Source organism: Sminthopsis crassicaudata, chromosome 1 (genome assembly GCF_048593235.1).
Source record: "Sminthopsis crassicaudata isolate SCR6 chromosome 1, ASM4859323v1, whole genome shotgun sequence".
NCBI classification, from domain to species: Eukaryota; Metazoa; Chordata; class Mammalia; order Dasyuromorphia; family Dasyuridae; genus Sminthopsis; species Sminthopsis crassicaudata.
The window spans coordinates 645728999-645754577 of NC_133617.1; the positions used below are offsets into that span (position 1 = coordinate 645728999).

General features: G+C 31.8%; 1 protein-coding gene across 16 annotated transcripts in view; it reads right to left on the reverse strand.

Moving 5' to 3' along the window:
- Window positions 1-25579, reverse strand: part of NFIB (nuclear factor I B) — a 270801-nt gene that overhangs the window by 20541 nt on the left and 224681 nt on the right. For 5 of the 16 annotated variants that reach the window (XM_074282911.1, XM_074282906.1, XM_074282913.1 and 2 more), the window contains 3 exons: window positions 21827-21992; window positions 18193-18275; window positions 4595-4683 (listed from right to left, as the gene is read on the reverse strand). The exons of 2 other annotated variants lie outside the window; for them this stretch is intronic. In XM_074282911.1, coding sequence (XP_074139012.1) covers window positions 4595-4683; window positions 18193-18275; window positions 21827-21992 — 338 coding nt within the window. The remainder of the gene's footprint in view (window positions 1-4594; window positions 4684-18192; window positions 18276-21826; window positions 21993-25579) is intronic. 9 more of the 16 variants (XM_074282919.1, XM_074282915.1, XM_074282920.1 and 6 more) reach the window with 3 other exon arrangements.

The window sequence follows — 25579 nt, forward strand, 5'->3', positions numbered from 1 at the left end:
CAAATTACTAAGCAGGTGTGAGCAGCTTCTGTCACAATGAGCTAAATGTTTCAAGCAATACAAAAATGCTGTGAGCTTACCTCACAGCAAAGGAAGAAATCCTGTTGCATAAAAATGGCCCTCTGTTATTTGGTCTTTGTTCTTTCTCTACCTTGAACTGAAGATTATTCCATTCATCTACCTTATCAGCATTTTTATCAGGGTCCCAGAGTGGTGCTAGGGGCATGGAATGGTGCGTAAAAAGTTTGAACACCCCTACAGCTGACAGCTGAAAAGGAAATTCAGCACTCTGAGAATAAAGCTCCCCCCAGGAACCCCAGGAACAACCCAGCTGTTGTACTGTACTTATGTGTCAAGATAACAAACTGAAAGCAGGAAATGCTAACCTAGTGAATTTGCCTGGATGGTCTAAGTGTACTGTTCAAGCAAAAGTTAACCCTTTTATACCACCAAAGAGGATGTATTGAAAGTTTGTTTTGCATATCTGTATATGCCCATATGTTACATTTTTATGAAAAAATTGCAGCTGACTTGTGTTAAAATATGTGTAGGCTCTTGAGAAGAAGTCTATGTGTGGCCAAAACAGAGGAAAGGAAGGGTTTCACAAACACAATCCAAGTTTTACTTAAGTACTACTGTGCTGTATGTAGTCTATATGTGTGTAGACCTGTAGGTAATGAATGATTTTACTTCACTTCTCTCTTTTCCTCTCTTAACCCTGACCAGCCAGCTCCTAATAATCTTTACTGGCTGCTAAATTTCTCTTGGGAAATCAAGCAACTCTCTAAAATTGCAGCAATAAACGACAATTTCTTCTAAAAACATATGTAAAATCAGTACAGAATGAAATATCCATCTCATAGAAAAAATAACTGTCAACACATGTAACATGGAAAATAGCTGATAAAAGTCTCTTCTGTACCATACAGTTATGGTATCACCAGAAATACAAAAATCTTTCCAATTATTCTGCTAAAATCTTCAATCTAGTCATTATTTTGGAGGCTGAGCAAATGGCTTGTGTAAATATATCCCTCAGTAACACTCTCATGTTTATTTTTGGCCATCTGAAGTCTTCATCTATGTTTATATAAGCCATCAAACACACACACACACACACACACACACACACACACACACACACACACAACCACTCAGTTGTGGGCTTAAGTCCCCTCCCCCCAAAAGAAATGAGGGGAGAGAAAAAAGGATGAAACAATAAATCCTGTTTCTCTTTTACATAATCCTTCCCTCCCACATTTTAAAATAACACATTAATGTTATTACTGGATACTGTGCTTGCTTTTTTTCAGTCAATTACATAGTTCTTTCATGTTTGATATCACATGCTATATTCTGACTACAAGCTTCAAGAGAAAAAAAATCCAGTCAAAAACATTCTGTGTTCTGTACCTATATTCAAGTATGTTAACTTGCACAAGTAATCATTGATTCTTCCAATTGAGAGCACATAAAAATGCATAATTCTTCATACTCTGAGAAGATGGCCCTTCCTAAATTGAAAGGGGAAGAGTAAACAATACAACAACATAATGAGATGATCTCAGTTTGAATGCTTCTATTACCTGATCTTTTTACATAGGAAAAAATTTTTCACTACAAAATATACATGTTTTACAAATTTACAAGTTCAATATAACAAAACACATTTAGAACTAAAAAAGCCAATGAAAATTATCCCTAAGAAATCAGCTTTGGTTCCTAAAAGCATTGTTTATACCTTGCAAATTGAAGAAGAATAGGAGAAATTTTTTGGATTAAAATAGACTAGCAGAAGTCATTCCTTACCATTATGATTATCAGCCACTATGGGAAGATGAGCACTTTAAAAAGAATAGCTCCATCCACAAGCATACTCATGTAAAGATGTAAATGGTCAAAATTGCTTTCCTTGGTTATTGGCCAATAGGCTGGGTGGAGAAAGTACTGAAAACAAAATTTATCTTTGGTTTCTCCTTTATTGCTTCAAAATCTCCAGGGGCTGCATTGTTGGAAACCCTATTTTTTTCACTTCTATTATACCAGACATAGAATAATTCATGAGTTTCAAAGCAACATGTATTTTTTCTTTAAAATTCTCAAACTTCCAGAATTCTAAAATTATGGATACTTCCTAAGAATCCTGTCAACTAGTATTGGAAGAGAACAATTCACAAAGGAATACACCAGAAAATCTTTTTATTTTTTATTTTGATAACCATTTGGCAAAATCTAAAAGGAGGGGGGTGTAAGTCTTCTTAGATAATTATTATTTTTAAACTCTTCCTTAAGACATATTATATGATAGCTATGAATAAGAATTCTCTTTTTTGCATACAGACTGCCTTTTGGTTATTTTAAAGGCAGTCTCAGCTGGGGCAATGGCACAGTAAAACAAAGTAGGCAACTTAATATTAGTCAGTTTAGAGAAAGATTGAGATTCCATTGGGTGTAACTACTCTGTCTTGTAAGACACTTCGAATGTTAGCTCACAGAAGAAAGCTATTTATCTAACACACTCTCATATGATTCATCATGCCTCGCATAGCCACTTAATAAATAAACACTAAACGAAATTATTGAATGAATAAATTAGAACATTTTTAGCAGTTCAGAATAGAAATCCTGAATGACCATATGAAAAGAATGTAGATTCCTAAGTCACCTTTTTTATAGACTTCCAAAGTTCAGCCTTTTCATATTATAAGTCCAATCAATCTAAAGAAAATTACTTGAGAGGATGGGTATGAGAGGTAAGAGGATTGCAGTTTTCTAGTTTTTTTATTCTAGATTTCTCTCAACTTGACAAAACCCTGGGATAATTAATCTACCAATTGTTGCCCCACACCATGTAACATAAAATAATATATAACATAAAATGATAACTAAAAACTGCTGAATATTTACTAAACAAATTCATTCTGGAGCATTTACACTGTATAATTTTTCTACTCACCTGGTCTTTGATGGAATATCAATTTAAACATTTTTATTGATTTCTAAAATCAATGGAAGTACTAAAATAATGCAGTTTTTCAAGATGATTCTATCATAGGTATTTTTTATCTAAGCTGTTCTTGATAGAAATGCAATTTTTTTTCAGTATTTGGTTCCTTATATTACTAAAGGTATTTTTTATTCCCTTACTCATATATGCATGCCTAAATATAAGCTTTCTACCTGATCTGCAAAAAAACATTTATTCCCATGTTAATGTCTATAGGAAAATGGCCCATTTTACTATTGGCTAACAGGTGAAATCTGCCCACCTGAATAGAAAAACATAATTTGAGAATTTAAAAAACAATAACCTATCAAGCTACTCTCTTTAAATCCAAAATGATGTTAATTTTTAAAAATTCAGTGTGTTAACAGGATAGTAAGTGAAATTAATAAGAATAATTTTATTGAATTAACATAACAGTAATAAATCATTTGTTTTGAGTTTAATAAAAATAACTTTTATTAACTTCATTAAATTTAAAGTTCTGAACAAGTTTTCCTTTGTGCTATGCTTAGGTTTCCATATGCCTACTAGTAAATGAGTATTGCATTTACAAATGTGTTGTTTTCTGTGTGGGGTTTGGAAAACAGGTTAGCTTTACTTTCATGAAATTCGCAGTGAAATTCATTCACTACCTTCCATAAATTTATATTTAGCTACTAGATATGAATTTAAAATCATGACTTGTACTTATTTAGTGTATCAATTTAAATGAGATTTCTCTTCCTTAAACACCTAAGAACCTTACATTAATAGAAATAATTCCTTACTATATAAAATTATTTTTACACCTGTACATATGATTTCTTCACAAGATTCTTTGCCTGAACATGGACCTGATGGTCAACCTATCAAAGATGAATCTGTCCATGCTTAAATAGTACAATCCTTAAAAAATAGAATAGTCTGCTATCAGAACCATAACTTTCTAAATAATTTTGAAAGCAAGAAAAAAAAGTAAACTCTTAACAATTCATATTTAATGGATACTATGAAGAAGTGCATACTTTATCCAAATGTCCATTTTGGCTATAGTTTTCAATAAGCTGCCTTATACAAACTCTCAGGGTACGGCTATTTAACAGCCAAGCCAATTGATTTTAATTTTAATTTCAATCTCCTCCCTCTGATGGAAGTGTTAATGATTAATGAAATGACTTTGAGTTATTAGTTGAAGGAAGTTAAAATGAGGATTATACTGAAAAACTCAAAATTGACTACAGAAAATGCTTCACTAATTAATGATTTTTGTTGATGTTATTGTTGTTTTTTGGATCCCAAAATCTAACTACTGTTAGATTTTGTTTCTATTTTAGGAGTGTATTAATGCCTGATTTGGAAATTCAAATGGATATATTAAAATACTCTACAACTGCAAATTATTTTTAAAGTTGAACTGAAATTAGTTATTTTAAATAATAATAATAATAATAATAATAAATGAAAAGAGAATGTCTAGCCAAAAGATTTTATACCCATAGACTTTGACTAAATTTTGACATATATTCTCTGAAAGGCCAGTTAAAACAGATATTGTAGCTCATGTTATTTTTAGATGTAGTGTAGGTTTGGAAATAATTAAAATGTTACCTTTGCCAAGTAATTCCCAATGTATCCTCACTGGCACTGGGGTATAAATGCCTGCCGTTTTGATTCATGGTCCAGTCACAAATCCTCAGCTGTCAATTGAAACCTAGCAGTCAGATATGGATCGAGCAGTACTACAGTTTTTAGTATTTTAAATGAATACATGCAAACTAGTACTGTACATGGCATAAACCTTATTTTCCCAAAAGGTAACGTTAAAAAAAAGAAAAAGAAAAACTTATTTTGAAAAGCAAAATTCCTAAAATTGTTTTAGATAAGCTACTTTAATATGTTCCTCTAGTAATTAAAGCATTCAAGAAAAAAAGTTGTGCTTAGAACATAACCATTAGCCATTAATAGAGTACAAATTGAGCTGAAATAAAAGAAAATGTTAATGTTCAATAGTGATAATTTTTTAGAAAGAAATAAAAATGCTTTGTATTTATGCAACATACTAAATAGTCTGCACTAAGGTCAAATAATCATTAACTTTAAGCATGCATTTTGCAAACCACAGAAGACATGCAATTTATAGGAAAAAAATCCCCACCTTGCACGCATTCTCCCTATTTCCAACTAAGAAGTGTACAGCTATTTGGCAAGTTTAGAAGTTTATTAATTTAGTGTTACTGAAAGTGACATGACTTCGAAAGAGGTGATAAGAATTTCTAATCTTATTATAAACTCCAAGGAATAGAATTTAAAGTACTGTGTTACATTTAAATAAGAGTGAGGAATGCACTCAATGCAAGCTGAAACAAATTCTTCCCAGGTCTCCAAATCATCAGTTCTGCCCTTCAGAGACTATTCATGTAACCCTATACAGCTCTGTTTGTTTAACAGCTGCCCTACAGTGCTAGCAGATTTATTGAAAAGATATACTGCTTATTTTTATGCCTAAGAAAGTAAACTTATCTGCCTTTGTGGAAAAAAATGCTTCAAAATTATGGTTTTTAACCTTTAGGTATTCATGCTGTAAATAAAGAACATCTTATTTGATACAGCATTTTTTATTTATAGAACATGACATTCACAGTGATTAACTACAGAAAATGTCTATTGTTTTTCAATGAAAAGTTTAAGTGTGCTTAGGAGATGCTGATTATAACCATTCATTTTCAACTTATATATTATAGGGTTTTCTAGATTAGTTTATAGTGAAATATAATTATAAATATGGAAAATTTTACTATATGATACAAGATTTCTGATGTGAATCTCTGAGTAATGTTAATTTTTAAAAATTTGCAAGGTTTCCTCTTACCCTATTTTGATAATTATTTTTTTTAAATGTCAAAAGAACACTGCCAAAAAACCCTAATACTAATTAATATCACTTTAATCATCCAGGTGACCAGTAATGTGAGGACACAGCTCCTGTGAACAGGCCAGTAAACCCGTTAAAAATTATATTAGTCTGAAAAGGAAATGTTTATAACTAAAAAAGTGTTTGAAAATATATTTTAATGTTCAATATTATATGTAAACAGGGAAATGTATTATAATTTAATTTTTATGTAAAATATGAAATTCTGTCATTTTTAAAAATTTAAAAAAAACATATTTTCTCACTTGACTTACCATGTAAGCATAGCTCTACATATTGACTATTTTCTTTACTAAATGTAGCTCATAAAGCCAAATGTGACTATAGTCACCTGCAGTTGAAATTTAATGTTTAATATCTCAGTAATGGGAATATTTTCACCCAAATAAAGAAGGTAGAATGGAATGGGGAAGCTGGGGTTTTGTTTGTTTGTTGCCCAAGGTAATAAGTATTATGACCTTTTAGAAGACATCATTGATTTTTTTTAAAAATCATTTATCTCCAAATTTTCCCAAAAAATTATTTATTAAAACATATGTGTGCATGTGTATACATTTGTTTTTGAATGGCATATGAAAATGTGTAAGATATTTCCATAAGTTCTTAGTTTTATATCTATCATTATATAATCAAAATTTTATCCAAAAAATTTTTTCCCATGGAATTCTATAAATTCTTATCTTTACATTAAACATTAGACTAGAATGACTCTAAACAATAATGAAATTACTTCTTCCCAAGAGAAAGTAGTTGTAAAAGTAGAAATGAAGGTAATCTTTGTGGATAAGTTCTATCTCAACATTTGTGATAAGGGAGGAAAAAAACTAGCCATAGTTTGGATGTTCTGAAAAGCAGATTTCAAAGGGTCTAGAGAAAAGATAGGTAGGACTCCATTGCTAAAAATTCACATAGAATGAGACGATAGGAGGAATGGTAAGCTTTTAAGAATTAAATTCTAAAGGCACAAAAAGAAACAATTCCAATATGGAGAAATAGGGAGAGATAGCTGAAAAGACCAATGAAATGCACAGACCAACTTAGATTTCTAAAGCTCAGAATGAACTGAGGCTGACAAGGAATGATAAGAACACCAAAAGGGGTTTATTTAACTGTACTGAATTAAAAGTGGATTAAGAAAAAGATAGTACTATTCTTTGACCAAGGTGAATGGTAAAGAGAAGACTACATCATAAATTTTTTGTTGAATAGAATAACTAGAAAAGAGCTAAAATACCTAATGGGTCACAAACACACAAACCTAAGAGTGCTAAAAAACAAACAAACAAACAAAAAACAAAAAACAAAACCTGGTAGATAGGGTAGATATGATTATTGAATCATTACTGCTGATCTTTGGAAGAGATTCCATAACTAGAAAAAAAAAGTAATGTCTTGATTTTCATAAAAGGGAAGAAAGAAGAATCTAAAACTGTCAAAAAGTAAACTTCAATTTCTAGGAAAAAATCTTAAAAGTGTTATTAAAAGGGTAATTAGTGAATAGTTATGGAAGAAATTATTTCAGAGAATCAGCATAGTTTCATAAAGATCAGATCATGCCAGACTAACCTCACTTCATATATATATATATATATATATATATATATATATATATATATATATATATACACACACACACACACACACACACACACACACACACACACACATATATCTATAATGTTACTGGGGTACTATATCAGAGGAATATTAAAGATATCATTTAACCTAGATTTTTAAGAAAGTATTTGTTTAAAATCTCTCCATTCTTATGAAGAAGACAGATACAGATTCTTATGAAGAAGGCTAGAAAATCAAGAGAATATAGAAGAAGATGAATGACTAAGTCCAACAAGTAATGATGGGATTTCATTATGGAAGGAGATATCTAGTGGAGTGTATCAAGTATCTTTGTTTTGTCCAGTACTGTTTATCAATGCTGAAGGTAAAGGAGACATGTTTATCTACTATAAGGGCCACTTTATTTATGTCTTTGTTTTCTAAGCACTTAGCATATAACTCTGTACATGGTAGGTACTTCATAAATGTTTGCATTGAATTGCATTGCATTGAATTGAATTGAATGACACTAGCTAGAAGGAATAGTCAATGTATTAGATAATTAAGACTCCAAAAAAGATCTTAGTAGTTTAGAATTTTGTACCAAATCTAACAAGCTGAAATTTAATAATGTAAAATATATGGACTTAGAGTAGCAAGACCTGGGTTTGGATTTTGGTTTTGCTACTTAGATTTTGAATGATGTTGAGCAAATCATATCATTTCTCTGGGCCTCAATTTTCTCATCCAGAAAAAAAGGAGAGTTGAACTGGATAGCCTCTAAAATTCTTTTAAACTTTGAGCTTATCCTTTGATCTTATACTTGATTATAATATACTTCCCAAAGATAAAATGGGGATGGGGTTAAACAGCAGTTTAAAAAAAAAAGATTGAGGATCTCAAGTAAAATTAGTAGAAGACGTTAATATGATTTGATGGAAAGACAAAGAAAAGAAAAAAAGATAAAGCACTGAAATCACCAGAATATTTAAGAGAATAAGAGTTTCCAGAATGATAAAGGAGATAATGCTGTACTTTGATTGGATCAAACAACATCTGAAATTTTCTCTTCAGCTCTGGACAAAAGATTTTATAAAGGAAATTGATAAAGAGATCTTGAGATTCAAGATTGATACCATTTGAGTGATCTCAATTCCTGGTGGTCAAGAGGTTAGTAGCAATAAAAGAGTAGTTAAGAATCCCCTTTAAATCAGTTGAAGGTTTAGAGTGAAAAAATTCACTCATTCCTGAATTATTAGTTGCAAAATGAAAGTTTATTGTTGGATAGAAATCAGTTTCTAATGGAAAATAGAGTTTTGTCACTGAGAATGCTTTCTCAGTGGACAGAATGGTCCTGGCAGCAGAGTGAGCTATCTTAGGTCTATCTGCAAAGACCTTAGTTGAAGAAAGCTATTATATTGAGTATCTTGGTGGGGACTGGGACAGCCTGAGCAGATCAGACCAGGTGGGGAAATTGGGACAGCCAGAGCTGGTCAGACCAGGTTGGGGCTGGGGCAGATCAGATCAGGATTTCTCAATTGAATGAGAATTTAGAATTTCTACGGGAGTTGATTCTCTTAACCAGAAAGGTTTGAGTTCTGTCCTTGGAGCCTGGGAGATCCTGATCAAAGGAGACACAATTTCAGAGTAATAATCTTAAAGGGAACAGTTCCCCTCCCCCTTCAAGATCATACCACATAGGGATAGAGAAGGAACTTGAAGGTTGTTTATTCAAAAGAAGACTCAAGGGATAGGGCATTGGTAGGACAATAATAGCTGTCTTCAAGGAAAAGAAAGATAGTATTATGAAACTGCTCTTGTCAGCCCCAGAGGATACAATTAAGAGTAACAATGGATTAAATTAGAGAAGATTTTTTCTAGAATTTCCATGTTTCTAAAAGTAAAATGGGAAGTTTTGGGAAAGTAGTGGGGCCCTTCCTTACTGGAGGTCTTTAAGTAAACAAGGTTGAGAACCAATGTTGGAATCTTATTCAGGTATAGTTTAGATTTGATGGTCTCTACAATTCCTCCTAACTCAGATTCTTATAATCTAATCTAGCTTGGTTAATGGAATGGGAAATGTCATTAAGGGGTTTGAATTTAATAATAATAAATGTTTTTTATAGATTCTGAAGGAACAAAAAGCAGGGAAAATAACTGATAACTGATATGACAGGAAATATAATTCCATAAAAGTTTGTCATGTCAATAATTAGTTCTCTTATCAGAGTATCCAGGATTTTGTTAACCAAAATAATCCTTGACAGTCATGGATGTTTCAGCAACTAGGGTCTTTTGAGCATGAGCTTTATATTCCTTTAAAGAATAGTATCCATTAAATATGTGTGGCATTACCAAAATCATAATGAGCGTATAACATTTATTTTCTCCTAGGCTTAATAACTAATCTCCACTGGTTATGTATGGTAATGGGGGAAGATCTTAGTACTATTCTATTCCATTTTTTAAAAAATTAGTCTATCAGAAAGTTAAACATAATAGAATTTAAATAGAATTTTAAAAGGCATTTTTCCTGAAACATTTTAGACACAAATTTTAAGGAAAAAGTAAATAATTTTAATTTTTACCCCAAATATGTTACCTTTTTCCCTCTCATAAAAGCTGGCAATTATGTTTTTACAAGTATGAACAAATTAAAAGTATAAAATTTCAGGACAATTTGAGAATTTAACTTATGAAATTTAGTGAATTCCTTCTGTGACATGAGTTCTAATTCATAGGAATTCTTATGAAAACATCTATGCACACACAAAAATGCACACACAACATTTTAATTACTTCATTTGGGGGATGCTTTAACATTTAGCTACGTTCTATAGGAAAATTAAAGCAATTATTGAAATATAATTTTGTCCAGAAATACAGAAAATAGCACAAAATTCATCCCTCCAATTTGATAAAGATTCCCAAAATTAAAGACCTGGCATAAAAAGAAAAAATATTGAAATATTTACATCTAAATTGACCCAACTAAGCATTCGAGAATATTTGAATCTCTACAAAAGATATTCTCACATGGTCACATAAAACTGGGTCAAAGAACAAGGATGGAGTCTCTATGACAGAAAAAGTTTGGGGAAAATGAAGGGAGAGTTAGCCTGTTTATGTACCTACAATTAAGTTTCAATTTCTATGGGTGTCTATATGGATGTGTCCGATTGTTCTGGAAATAGCTATCACAACCTGCAGCAATACTTCTCAATAGTTAACCCACGGTATCTTTGTATTTATAAGGGCTCTTCTGGTACAAGACAAACGGTGCTAAACAATGGCCCTGGAATCAAAGAAGTAAACACAAGCACACTAGATTCTTTTACATTGAAAAAGCTTAATGTAGTACATTAAGTAGAACACTGAATTTTGAGTTTATTTACTTGAGTTTAATTACTAGCTCTAGACACATTACTATAAGAAAGTTGCTTTATGAATGTGAGCCTTAGTTTCCACATTTATAGATGGGGGGTGACAATAAATGAATTACCTTCTTCATAGGATTGTTGTAAAGAAAATGTTTTGTAAGCATTAAAGGTCCTTATAAGTGTGATTCATTATTACTATTCTTTTGCAAATTGGCAGGATCAAACATACTAAAATCCTCTAGTGAAACTCTCATTTAAAAACTTGAGTCAATAAAGTAGAACTGTCAATCCAAGAAAAATCTATTCATTCATAGACAGTTAATGATTGTTGGTCAAATTCATAAATGACATATTCTACAAATATTACCCTTCTTTGAGGAATAGCTTGAAGTGGCCCACACAGTAGCCAAAAAGTACATATTGTCATAGGGCTGCATTTAGAGAGTCACAGTGTCCGGGAAGAGGAAGATGATTATTCCTCTATGTTGTGTCCTGTCCAGAGCAAATCTGGAGTGCAAATATTTACTTATGACCCCCCCATATTTTAAGAAAGCTTTTGGTAAATTTTCATGTTTTTAGGGGATAATAACCAAGTTGGAAAAGGACCTTGAGAGCATTTTATAAGATGGTTTGTTGAAGGAACTTGGAATGTTTAACCTGAAAAGCAGGCTAAGGTGTGAAGAAGTTATCTATCTTTCATTATCTGAAGGATCATCAAAAGGAAAAATAGTTAAAACTTAGTCTGCTTACCTTCAGAGAGCATCACTATGAATAATAGGGAGATATATAAAAGCAAATTTCAGTTCTATTTAAGGAAAGCTTCCTTACACAGCTACATCACAGTAGAATGGGTTACTTTAGGAGATCATTAGAAGCTCCAACCTAAAACTGAAAGACCCCTGTTATAGAGTAGACTAGATAATTTAAATTACTTTCAACTTTAGGGTTCTGTGATTCTGGTGGGGGTAGGAGCAGAGAGGGAGTATCTAACTTCCTTTAGGCATTCCAAATATCCTCAACTTTTGACTTTGCAAAAAGAATCTTTATCTAAGAGTTTTAACTAAATCCTTCAAAAGAGCAGAAATTTGAATGAATTATATCTTTAATGTCCTAGATAAATTTAAATGGTTCCTGAAAGTAGATTGGGGTAATTTGAATAGGGTTCTAAAGAAAGCACAGTCTTCTCAGAAGGGAAAAAGAAAGGCGTACTGAGGTTTCATTGAACCACTGACAGAGTAGAAGGGATCTTGGGGTTCATCTAATCTAATCCTTTCATTTTAGATGTAGAAACTGAGGTACAGAAAAGGGAAGTGGATTGTTTATGGTCAAATAGCAAGTGAGAGGCAAAGTCAGAATTAGAACTGGGATTCCTAGTTCAGTCTAGTTTCTGTAGCACAAGATTACAACATCTGAAAGACTTCCAGAACACCTTTAGAGTCATTTCAGAATTCCCCTCCCATAAAGCACTCAAGCTATATTGAACCATGTCAAAAGGATCGTGTTAAATGAGCCTGTATAATCACACAGCCTCAACAAATGTTACTGACAGATCATAAAAAAAGGAGTGGCATAAAAGTGGAAAAAAAATTTAAGGCTATTCAAAAAATTGAGATTGACATTCTTAATTCAAGGGATTATATTTTGGTTTTCTGGAGACCTCCTGTTAAGAAAACTGAGACCTGAGTTCAAAGATCAAGAAAGATTCTGCCACAGAGTTGAAACTAAAAAGAACAGAGATCTCTCAGGAAAGTAATTTTCTTCCCCATTCAGTCTGTTCTTATTTACTCTGTGAATTGTGAAATCATGTGTATGTGTAATTATATGTGTAATTTGTATATGTATATGTATATGTATATCCATACACACATATTTGCAAATGTCTTTATCCTCCTGTAGTTTTTAACTTGGGTCATTAGAAAATAAAACTCTCTGATGTGCAGATTATATCTATATATCTATATATATATATATATTATATATATATATATACATACATACATATTGCCATAGCATTTGTTGATTTGGTATTAGCAAGCTAAAACAATAATATTTTTAAAATATGAGAAGTAAATACAGCTCTAGTTTTACTTAAAACCAAAAAAAAAAAAAAAAAAAGGAGCTGCTTTCATTTTTGTCTTTCTATCTCTGGTATCTCACCTCTTTATACAATTAGGTTCTTTACACAAGTTCCTTTTGAACTGAAATGAATGGACTCTGTTGAGTCCACTGCTCTATATAATTCTCTTATAGCCCAAAAGAAAGATGTGAAAATGAATGGATGATAAAAGGCAGGCAATGACATGATTTTTTTTTCTAATTTAAGAAAAGTCCATATTAAACATATTCATAGGGCATTATTTTGACTGGAACTTCCTTTAAATGTGTTTCCTTTCCAGCAAGTGTATGTGAAAAGTGACCTCTTATCCATTTGCATACCTCCCTAGTGGTCATGTGAGATGGTTTTACGTCAAGTTGTCAATTATGATAACACACACAATAAGAACAGACCAAGTGTTGATAGCTTATTTCCTGACTTTACTGAAAAAGTTCTGTTTAAGAGTCTACTTGGATCCTTTTTCTTTTTTTTTTTTTTCATTCTCTTGCCTCAAGTAATAATACTACCTATTCAAGTAGTTTTAAAACTCCAAGCTCTTCCCTGCTCCCTCCCAATTTAGAGTGGTCATTTGTGTTTACATTTTCCACAATAAATGGCATTAGGGGATTTCCACTAAGAGTTTAACAAGTAAGTGATGCATCTAAAAAAAATCAACTTCCTATTTATCCTGTTTCTGAAAAAGGATACATTTTGTGGATAGGAAATTGCAACTTCAATGAAAAGAACTTTTATTTTTGGTTTATTTCAAGAATATATCTGATGGTTTTGCAACAATTTCTTTGTAAGTTAGCCCAGTGAAAGAGATCATAGCACCTAATCATCATGCATCAAATGTATCATGCCCAAACCCAAGCACTAGTGAAATCCATGCAATTATGATAAGAAATGCAAGGATCTTAAATGAGCAATAGCCCCTCAGCCATTAATTATAATATTAGATAGCACACACAGTTATGAGAAGAGTATCTGAGAAAACTAATATGTTTTCATACTAAAGTTTACTTTGTTTTATTTTTTTCATTTCATGGAAGTCAAAAGTGACTTCACATATATTCTATCCCAAAGCTCAAAGCTATATTGAAAATTAAATAAATGTTCTCTGATATTTTGGAGAAGTGATTTTTTATTTTTAATAAGAAGCTTCTTCACTTCAGTGTCTTTAATCCTAACTTACAATAATATAAGATATATTTGTGTTTCCCCCACCCCAAGATTGGGGAAGACTAATGTTAAGAATTTATAATTAAATTATGATTTGAGACTTAAAAATTAATGTAGATAACCAAATTTGCTAGATGGATTTTTATAATGTCACTAAAAAAGTCAAGGCCTACATTTAGCAGATTCATTAAGAAGTAGACCGGTTTCATAAATGATCACATTCATTTATGTGACTTCTCTCAAATTATCCATTAACACTATTCTAGTTGAATTGTACTCTAAGATGATTACTTTATTTTGAATATACCATCTTTTGCTATTTCATTCCCCTTTACTTAGGGAATCATTATTGGGAGAGTAATATTTCTCCATGCTAAAATTAACAGAATGTGCTCACAAACTATTTAGGGAAGAGAGGAAAAGGAGCGCGTTGCCAAATTGATTTGAAGTCAGAGATAGTAGATCTTCCACTCTTCCAGAAAACTCCCAAACCATAAAAAGACATTTCTTAGCAGAGACTAAAAGAGTTCAGTTTGCAAAAGCAGTATCCATTAGTTCTTCAAGCCACCACACCATCTTCCAAAAGGAAAGTTAAGAAGAAAACAGTTCCAATTGAAATTCTCATTGAAAGATTTGATTTAAACCAAGGCTTAATAGAAAACACATTAAATTAAGCAATGACCCTAGAGACAGACTAGTTACAATACTTAACAACACTCAAATACTTGTTAAAAGATGAAGAAAAACTTTATAGAAGAGTTCTAATCAACTTGCCATGAGCTATCTTTTACATTTAATTGGAACAGATCACTTTTAACAGCAAATTGCTAACATATTTACATACATGTGCACCTTTGTAAGCATTCTTACTAATTATGTGACTTTTTCTTTAGCCTGAAATCAAATTACATATTTATAATGATATTGGTGATTTTTTTTTCTAGCTTGTAAACACCTGGCATTTCAAGGTCATTAGCTAAAAATTTCAATTGGCAATGACCACTGTAAGAGAGTTTTCAGAGTTTTCACTGGTAATTAATATATGTGTGCCTATCAAGGTAAAAAGCTAACATCTTTAAGTGCATATTTTTAAACTATTTAATTATGAAAATGTAAGTACATTATTCTTACTGTTGATATATGCTTGCATTTAGTGCTAGATGTAGTCTTTCCCATCTCAATTTGAGAATCCCAGATATTCTGGGTGTTAGAAATTGATATAGCTCTGCCTAACTATAATTATCTGTAAAGATTATTTATAAGAGAGTCACAATTATCCAACCAACTTAAATTTATTGTTAACCATAATTTATGTAGGCTACATTATATATTTTTAGGTAAAAATAGAGCACTCAATAATATGCATCAATACTTTCCATAACCTTAAAGGATAAATCTTCATCAAGCCCCCTGCAATGAAGTAAAGAATGTACCTGTGACAATATTTATTCTTAAGGGGTCAATGTATATTAAAGGGTATGGTGAATGTTTAAAAGACCTCTCTGAGACTAAAACCACTGGCTCTCTAATTTTGAATTTTTCCCAGCTAATATAAAATGATTGATTGCCTTTATTTCATGTACCCCTTGATTTTCCTTTTCATTCATCATGATGTGCTTTAAACCAAATGCATTTAGAACCTGCTGTTAGAAGAGTGTTTTTTTTTAAATCTTTGTAAAGTAATGAAAGAACATAGTAAATCAATCTCATTTCTGCTGTAGGAAAAATAACCTTTATTCTATTAAATCATTTAAGGTATTTCTTTTTTCCCACATTAAATAATAAATATTGCAAGTTCATCTCTAAGATACTTTTAAAAGTTATAAGATTAAAAATAAGGCCTAATTAGTTAGAGCCTTTTTAAAACATACACTTATAAATAATATAAAGAAGCTCATTTTCTACATGCTTATGAATTTTCATGAATTCAGTTTCTGAGATGCTTGCAATGGTACCAAATTTTTTCCTATTACATGGACATAAAATAATCTTTATGCTATTTTAAATTAAATTGAATACATTATAGATATGAAACTCACATAGTCTCCCTTTAAAGCACTATGTCCACCATCATATGAGGGAAACCAATAATATTTAACTAAACTAGATGTTATCCATATTGTAAATCCTTAATTTTAATATGTTCATTCAATGTGAGTAGTCTGTGATGAAAATGTTTTGAAGATCAATAATTAATAGCTAAATATTTCACAGTAAAATGGTGAGCTTGGTGATACTCTAATAAATAATGCCTAAATTCTTCTAATTTATCCTGAAGACATGAGAAAAAAGAATATCTTGCAAATTAACTGAGGGCTGGTTATCAGATCACAATCATGTCAAGCTCCAATGTGAATCAAAGGTAGTAAACACAGCCAACAAGGAAACTGAGGAAATTAGGTTGGCATGTGAATAACTTATAATTCTAAATACATGGAATTAGTACAACAAAGTTCTAAATGTGCTAGGGAGCAAAAGTTGAAACTGTGGAGGCACTCTATTATGAATTCCAAAAATTAACTGCAAATAAAGAATGCAAATCCCATGACAAAAGTATTTCTGAAAATATGTGAAGTGATTTTGAAAAGAACAAGTTTTTAAATCTATAAACCCTGCATATGTTTAAAAATACAATGAACACATACATTTGTCAAATAGAACCATATTATAGTAATTATAACACATTTCATATTACAGCAATTTTAGAGGTGAAAAAAAGCAACATACCAGAGAATTATGCTGAAAAGCCAATGGCTGGCAAAACCACTAATTATTATTTGGTATTTTCATAACTGTGTACAGATGTTTTCATTTAGTTCTCACTGTTTTTTTTTTCTTTCAAACTGGCAAAACGTCAAATATCTTGAATAAACTCTCATCTTTATTATTTTCTCTGAACTCTGCATGTGGTGACCTTTAATATATAGTCTGCCACCTTGGCCTTCAACTGTACAGGACTAGAGAATTCCATATGTAACACAGTTTAACTAGGTCAGAACAAGTATATAGACAATGAAGGCCTAGTCGAAAATATAGTTGACATGAGCACCAAATCATTTGTGTGCTTATGTGTGTGTGTTTGTGTGTATATATACACATTTACACACAGAGAGATGTATGTGTTTAAGAAAGTTAAAAGCATTTATCTTTCAGAGACATTCTGAAATATTCCACTTTTCCCCTAATAATATATCAAATGCTATCAATGTCAAACTGTTCTGCTATCAACATTTGAGAGCAACAAACACAAACATCATATAGTTAAGTTCTAACTTGTTTGATTTTTATTTCTGTTACATTGTAACTAGGCAAAGTGTGATTTCTGTATTTATATGGTCCATGCTTTTGACTGTGGCTAATTTGTTTATAAGCCACCATTAATCCTGGCTGTATATTTTCACAGTTTGGGTAAACACTTCATTTGCATTAAATTTACAGCATTAATGAGATGCGAAATTTAAAATGCTACTTGAAACATAAATGATGTAAAAAAAACCGAACAGGGGGAGGGAAAAACGTGTTTTTATCACGTCTCAAATCAGAAAACCAATTTAAACTTATTAAAATAGGAATGAAGATATGCTATACTGAAACTTTGGTTTCATAGCTCATCTTTTGCAAATAAAGTTTAAAAATGAAGACCTTAACATCTTGAAAATATGAATAACTTGAAATTTGTATTGCTTATGCTCTAATTGTCTTTGAAATAATTTTTAACATGTTTGTTTTCTGAATGCTTTAAGCAAATACGAATTTGATCAAGACAATTTACTTAACCTGAACGAACCACTATGAATTATTGATCTTACAATATATACTCCAAACATGGAAACAGATCATGTGCCAGTTTAAAGAATTTTGTTTAGAAATATGAAACAAAAAAAAAAAAAGAGAGAAAGCATTTTGGAATATGAAAGAATTTTTTTTGTCTTAGTCTTCCCATGAAAAGTACTAAATGCAGCAGAATCCCATTCTAATCCCAGATTTGAGTGGCAGCATGTAAAAAGGTATTGTTGCAAAAGCTTGGCTATATCATTACACCTATGTGAAACTTGCCCACCTGTTGCTGGTGTAGGAAGGATGGGTCTCTTGGGCTTAGTCCCACATATCGATTGGCTTGAGATGTGCCTGAGGCTGTGTAGGCTGATTAAGGAAGAACAAAAACAAAGATAAAAATCGTGAACTATCAGAAAGAACACCCTGTCCATGTATAAGAAACCCAGACAAGTGGGATTTGTAATTTAAAAAAAAAAAAAAAAGGTGCCTCTATGTTTCTCTTACTTAGTTTGACTTTGCTTTAACAACCAGTAGAAGAGAAATGATGATTCAAATCAACTATCCATTAAAAAAAAAATCTATTGTAGGAAGCCAAACTCTATTGTTTGTTGTGAGCATACCACACTCACTTCTTCATTTGGGCATACTCCTCAATAGATGATTCATTGTCCTATCTAAAAATGTTTTACCTGCAATTACTTAGCTAATGATAGGATCACCAATGGTGTTCTGTGGTACTAATACATGTAAAAATGACTATGCATCTCTCAGGAAAAAATGAAAGCTTTTAGTAATGGGATTTAAGCATGATGTACTTGAAGACATGGCATGAGAAGCTTTTCTTTAAAGGAAAAGGGAATCTGATTGTTATAATTACATACATGAAGAAGGGAATTAACTTTTATTGTGCCAGATTGCATGAAACAGCTCGATACAATATATCACACAAAAATCATTTGAAGTTTTTAAATGCAATTTGATTTTAAGTAATTTTAATGTAATTATTTTCCATATCCTTTTCAGGACAAAAGTCAATTTCTTGAAGCTTTTCCAGGAAGGAAAGTTCTTGGCACTTTTTTTTAAAGATAGGGCCCATAAACATTCAATGTACATATTGACTACTAAGAAAAAAATTCCCAAATTTATACTTAGAATAATGTCTTACCTGAGTTAGTTTTATTGAATATATTTCTCTCTAAATATTTATAGTATAGAATGAACATATCACAGCTAATTTTCCCTTTTTCTTAAAGTTTTTTTAGGCTCTCAGGGTGAAAAGTATGAATGTATCTTAATATTCCTAGCACTGAGCAATTACATTTTTCTATGTCAGAATTAACACAATAAGGAAATATTTTTATTATCATCATTGTTATATAATGATTCATAGTTAAAAGGTTTTAATCAAAGATAATTTATTTTCAATATAGTTATTTACATTTTTAAAATTGAAAATCACTTGATTTAGGGACTAAATTCTATTTTTATAATACATATGTATTTACTATTGTAAATAGTATATTTATAAATATAATATTTATAGTTAAAATTTAATAGAATCAACAGAATCAGAGAGATACCATGGATTAGAGGATAGAGCACTAGTCTTAAAGTTTTCCTCTATCACATATTGGTTTTGACACCCTGATCATTGTTTCAAGGTAACTCATTAATATTTAACTTATAGACAAGATTCTAGCCTGCATCAGAAGAAGGAACTTCCTCATTCAGGAGTTACCTACATTTATGAATTTAGAGGTCTGATATCTATCCCTGTCAGAATCAAATCACATCACATGAATTATGAATTCCTGATAAAACAAGTTAAACAACAGGAGGATTTCCTATCCTAAAAATACCACCAATATACTTTTGGATAGTATTTATTCTTCTCCTTAATATTCAGAGAGAACTCCTCATAAATACCTTATTTCCAGTAACTTTGCTAACGTTATCATCAATAAAATAATTCATTTCTAGGTAGGCATTGGATTTTGGAAGCAAAGAATTATAAAGGTTTTGTTTAAAGAAACCAAAACACATATAAGTTTTTCTTTTCAATGGTAAGGAATAGAAAGATACAGACATTTTTATAGGACCAATCATAGTCAATTCAATATTTTTTTCTTTGCCATTTTAATGGCTCATTCAGATGACCTCATGATCATGCGATCACATGGACAATGTAAACTAAACTAATTATCAATACAGCTGAAAACGAACAACAAAAGTAACCATTTATATCTCATTTGGTTATAGCCTATAAACAAGACTTAACAACTGTTATTAACAACTGTTAAATAACTGTGAATGATGGAATATACTACTTTGGGACAAAAGTTTCTGCATTAGGCATTAGATCCTTGATACCATCACTACTATTATGCATAACTTTTAAAGATTTCCTTGAACGTATATCTCATATGTCTTGTTCTGAATGTAGATTCTATAGAATAGATATTAAAGAAATGTACATTTGAAAAATTAGGTCCTGTTGCTTTAATGAATATAATTTTTGTAGCTAACTTTGGCTATGTAAGAAATTATATGCAAGTCTTATTTGAACCCCTTCACTGTTTACCTTTCTGGAAGAACTCACTAATGTAGAACATGTAGCAACAAATAGGTCAATCAACATTAATGACTTTCCAAATATAGCACAATATTATTCACTATCTACTCTAGGATTCTATTGTTCAGATTGACAAATTTTAAATTATATGTATGTTTGAGGTGCTCTTTTAGAATCCTACTGCTTGCTACAAAAAAAAAAAAAAAAAGAAAGAAAGAAAGCTTCCACCATTATCAGTTACAGAAAAGGAACAAATGATGCCTTTTCAAACAAATGATGTCCTTTTATCTCATGGCCAGTAAGTGAGGGCCAGTAGTATAATGATTTCTCTGCATTTTCATGTAGAAATTACCACAGCATTGGGATTATCTGATTAGGGGTAAAAAAAGGATAGTCCTTGAAATTAAGGAAGATATGCAATTAGAGGGGAGTACCTTCGTAACTTTTGCTTGAAAGATAGAATCCTCTCTGATTCCTACAACACTGACTATAAACTCCATATTACTGCAGAATTAGTATTCCGAGTAGAACCAGCAGAAAATGAACTTGCTGACTATTTCTGAGTTAATCATATGGAAAAATAAGACAAGCATGTGGTCATAAAATTTATGAGTTACATAAATTTAGTAACTATATTTTTTGTCATTTCAAAAGCCAAAGTCACGCTAAACAATATGTCATTTGATATACCATGATAGGCAATCAAAGGGTTAAAAAGCAAACAAAATAAAACAAAAAGGCAGATAATGAAAGTGCAGGTAGCCTAATACAATGGTGTACCTAATACAATGGATGTAAATTTCATTTTCCTCTTCTCAACTTTGGGTGTGGGTTGGGTTTTTTTTTTTCCTAAAAGTAACTATGCTGCTGTTGTATAAGCATGCACTTTGCTTAGAGTGGCACGGACTCAGTCTGCTTTAGTGAAGGGGCTTAATTTCTCTAGGAAAGCTTATTGAGTAGCAATGATCTAACTTCTTGGGGGTGAAAAAAAAAACCTTTTAGGCTGAGTTATGATACTCAGTGCTAGTTCAATGTTCACCTTGAACCAACAGGCATGTTTTACTATATATTTTTTTTCCTGCTAGATGCTTTCTCAAAGATATATGCTTCTCCCTATTCGAAACTGGTTAAGATATCACAATGATGATTCACATGACGTGAGGCACTGCCTAAAATTTGGTAAGGGAGAGCAATTATGGCCAAATCACAAGCCTGTTAGTTCCACAAATGAGAAACCTCCATCTGATCAGGTAACTGGAAAAATTGCCTTGTTTTCCACCTTGGATCGGAAATCCAATTGAACCTTCTTCGATGGACATTTCTCATTTCCTACAGAAATACTTACTGGTTGCTGTAGGTGAAGCTGCCTCACCTTCAGTGGATGTAGTGATGGGTTTAGTATCTGTCATGGTCAGGGTCACAGGTCGCACTGCACTGTGATGGGGAGAGGGTGCCAAAACTGGAGTGAAATGGCCGGGCACTTTCCCTACTACTTGACCACTGCTGTTGGGCTACAAAACAAAAACAGAACACGCCGCATGAAATAATCCAGCCTGTCTAATTTATAAGTCCATTTAGCACACTCTTCCTTCATGGACCCTGCTCAATGTGTGGAATAGCCATAGAGGCCCCTTGCTCAAGTTAAGAGTTAAGCACCTAATACGTGGTTAGTAGTAATAAGCAGCAGTAGCACTTAAGAGAAGGTTTTCATCTTCAAAGCTCTTTATATACATTAATTAATCTTTACAGCACCCTGGAGAGGCAGGTAGACATCATTATTCTCATTTAACAAGGCAGAAAACTCAAGTGAAGCTTAAATGATTTGCCCAAAGACAAAATGGAAGTTAGCATCAGAGCTAGAACTAGAACCCAGAACTCTTATTCTGAGGCCTGGGCTCATCAAAATGAGCTTGCATTTGATCTTCTGGATGAAATTTGCAACAAGTTCTTTTCAGATTCAGATGCTAATTACCTAAGTGGTGATGGGAATATCTCATTGATGTGAACGCTCCCTCCAAAGAACACAATTTCTGAGATTTTCCTTATGCTCATTTTGTCACATATCACAAACATTCATCTCCACAAATAACACACAATCTCTAAAACACATTTGAAGTACTATTGGGATGTCCTAATACAAGAATAGAGAAAGAGGCGCCGGACTTCCATAGTAGACTTTTGTGAAAGAAATCAAAATGCCTGGTCTAGTCTACAAAAATGATGCTACAATACCGAAACGGGTCTGGCCTATAATCCACAAATAAAGCTTTAAAGAATAAAACTAAAAAATGTTGCAGTAAAAGAGAAGAAAATCAACTAAACTACATATTATTTGGGTTGTTCTTATATTGATGTGTGTGGATATTTACACAAAACATTCATTAACATTTGTGGGAATTACCCAAGTAAATCCCCTGTGCTGTGGTAGAATAGATATCATTATGTGTGCTTTAGCCCCTGGGTACAAAAATAGTTTCCGTGTTAGGAGGCAAAATCCTAAGGGACACACTGATACACTATAATACCAGAACATGTTTTTCTGGATAGAGAATGCTATTTTTGTTCCTACCCAAGATAGAATTCTCTACTGCATTAAATCCCTAACAATTTTATAGGACTCTATTCTCTACAAACACTTAACTTTTCTAATCCAAACTTATCAAAAGAAAGAGGCAATCTTTATTTGTAGACCTAACTATGTGTATAAATTCCATATAGATATTTTGTCTTTGAAAAAAAAGATGACAAATCTAATAGTGTTCAAATATTTTGACTTTTCGCCATAAGTCAGTCTTAAGTTAGGCTCTTCACTTGTATCATTTTTCCCTCAAAAATACAAGGTACTTAAACATTCTGATTGTTCATCACACATAATTTGGAGTATTTAACATTATATCAGGAAATTTGCCTATCTCATTCCCTTGTGGAAACCTATGGGAGAGCTATACCTTTAAACTAATTTTCCTTAAAATATTCCATTGAATAGCAAAACTGTCTCACTACAATCAGTACAGTAGTAATGTAATTAATCTCAAAATTGCTGTGGGGAGTACATGGCATCTCCGTTGCTTATCTTAACAATCTAAATTAATATATTACTGAAGCATGTTGGGGAGGAACTCAGTAACCATTCTTTTGATTCCACTTATTCTAGGAACATTAGCTAAATAAATGATTTCTAAAGAAAAATTGGACTAATATCAGGAGATTTCTTTTGCAAATCCAAGTAAGGTTTGTAAGGTTTAGCAGAAAAAAATTAGATGAAATATTCCTAATAGATCTTCATAGCTTCCTAAATTCATGTTTCCAACCAAAAAGCAAAAATAATCATGTTTAAAAGCCTACCATTATGTGACCAACTTTTTCTAGCAATTGAACATGTCAGTGAATTGCTTTACATTTTCACCTTAAAAATAATAACAATTCAGAAATATGTTTGTTATTTTTATCCCTGGTGTGGGGTTCTATGAACAAAGTTGTTCTGTATGCAGTAATCAAAGACCCAGTCCCTTGTGTTCAATAACACCTACCTGGAGAGTGACAATAATGTCAAGGAAATCCTTCGACAGACTATGGCAGTACATTGCTCCATACTGCATGCAAAGCTTTCCCCACTGGAACTGAATCACGTTCCAAGTTCAGTGACACACATTTACCTAATTTAAAGTTTACAAAAAGTGACAAAAAAATAAATCTATGCCAAGACAGGCAATGGATATTCCATATTTTAGGGTCCATAGGAATGAGAAATACTGTTGTTTTCTGCTACTTTAAAAGGATGAAGTTATACCACAAAACTTTTATCTTCTAAGGATGCTAATAGATGAACCTTCTTATTGTTGCTGCTAAAAAGAGAGTTGACTCCTCTCAGGAGAGAGTTGACACAGCATTTTGAAAGGATTATCCTGCTCAGTACATTGGTTTCATTATACAGTACTAAAACCCTGAGAAAGCATTAAAAAAAAAAAAAAAAAAACCTGAGACAAGAGGGTAAGACACATCTTCTTAGACGCTAGATAGATCTTTACCTTGAAAATGGGAAGAAAAACAGGGAACAATATAGGCAGATTATCGCCTAATCTGCCCTCTTAACATATAAAAAAATTGAAATGTAAGTAAAACAAGCACTGAATAATTAAAGAAATGCATAACACTAAGGGCCTGATTTTAATTTGCATAATTTTTCCCTTAATAGTGCCTAATTAAGACATCAGTTTTTTTTTTAAAAAATCCAATGGAACTCTAAGATTTTCCACACTGAATTAACATTAAGGACTTTTAATGGATGTCTTAATTAGACTTTGTTATTCATGGAAATTTTACACAAATTAAAATCAGGCCCTGTGTGCACTGTTCCCAGCTGAGTCTCAGCAAAATGCTCTGTGGAACTGAAAGACTTTTAAATCCATGCTTTGACAGCAAATTGTAGTCTTAAACTGATATACCACAATCCCACGCTTTTTCTTAATTAGCATCAATATTACATCCAATAAAAAATAATGTATCATTTGAAATTTTTTCACCTAAAACTGAAATTGAAAATTTATCTTCAAATTTAGATTTCAAAAACTATGCAACTAGTCCACAGGGTCCAATAATCACTGAGTTTTAAATAGCCCAAAGGAAGATTCATTTGTTGGTATTCACAACACAACTTTCAGTCAAACTTTTTCTCTGAGCTTTTAGCAAATGAAAAATTGATGAAAATCAATTTGATGAAAATGAAAAATCCCTTACCTCTTGTGTTTATGTTAAATTGATTTCCTTTTAATTAAAGGATTTTTTTTTTAAATCTAAAAGCTTATACAATACCTTTTGTTATCATTTTAATGACAGAGTTAACACAAAAGCTCCTAAATCTCAGCAAATTTGGTGAAAAGTGCCATGTAGAGTTGACAAAAAAAACCCTGAAGGATGATAGGAAAATCAGATACCAGACCATATCATACAAATTATATTACATTCACACTGGAAATATCACCATTATTGACAAACAGCTTTGACTGAAACTCTGTCCTACAGAAGAGATCACACAGCATTATTTTTTGCTTATTTGATTGCAGAAAGACAAAAAAAACATGGAAACAAACAAACAAAA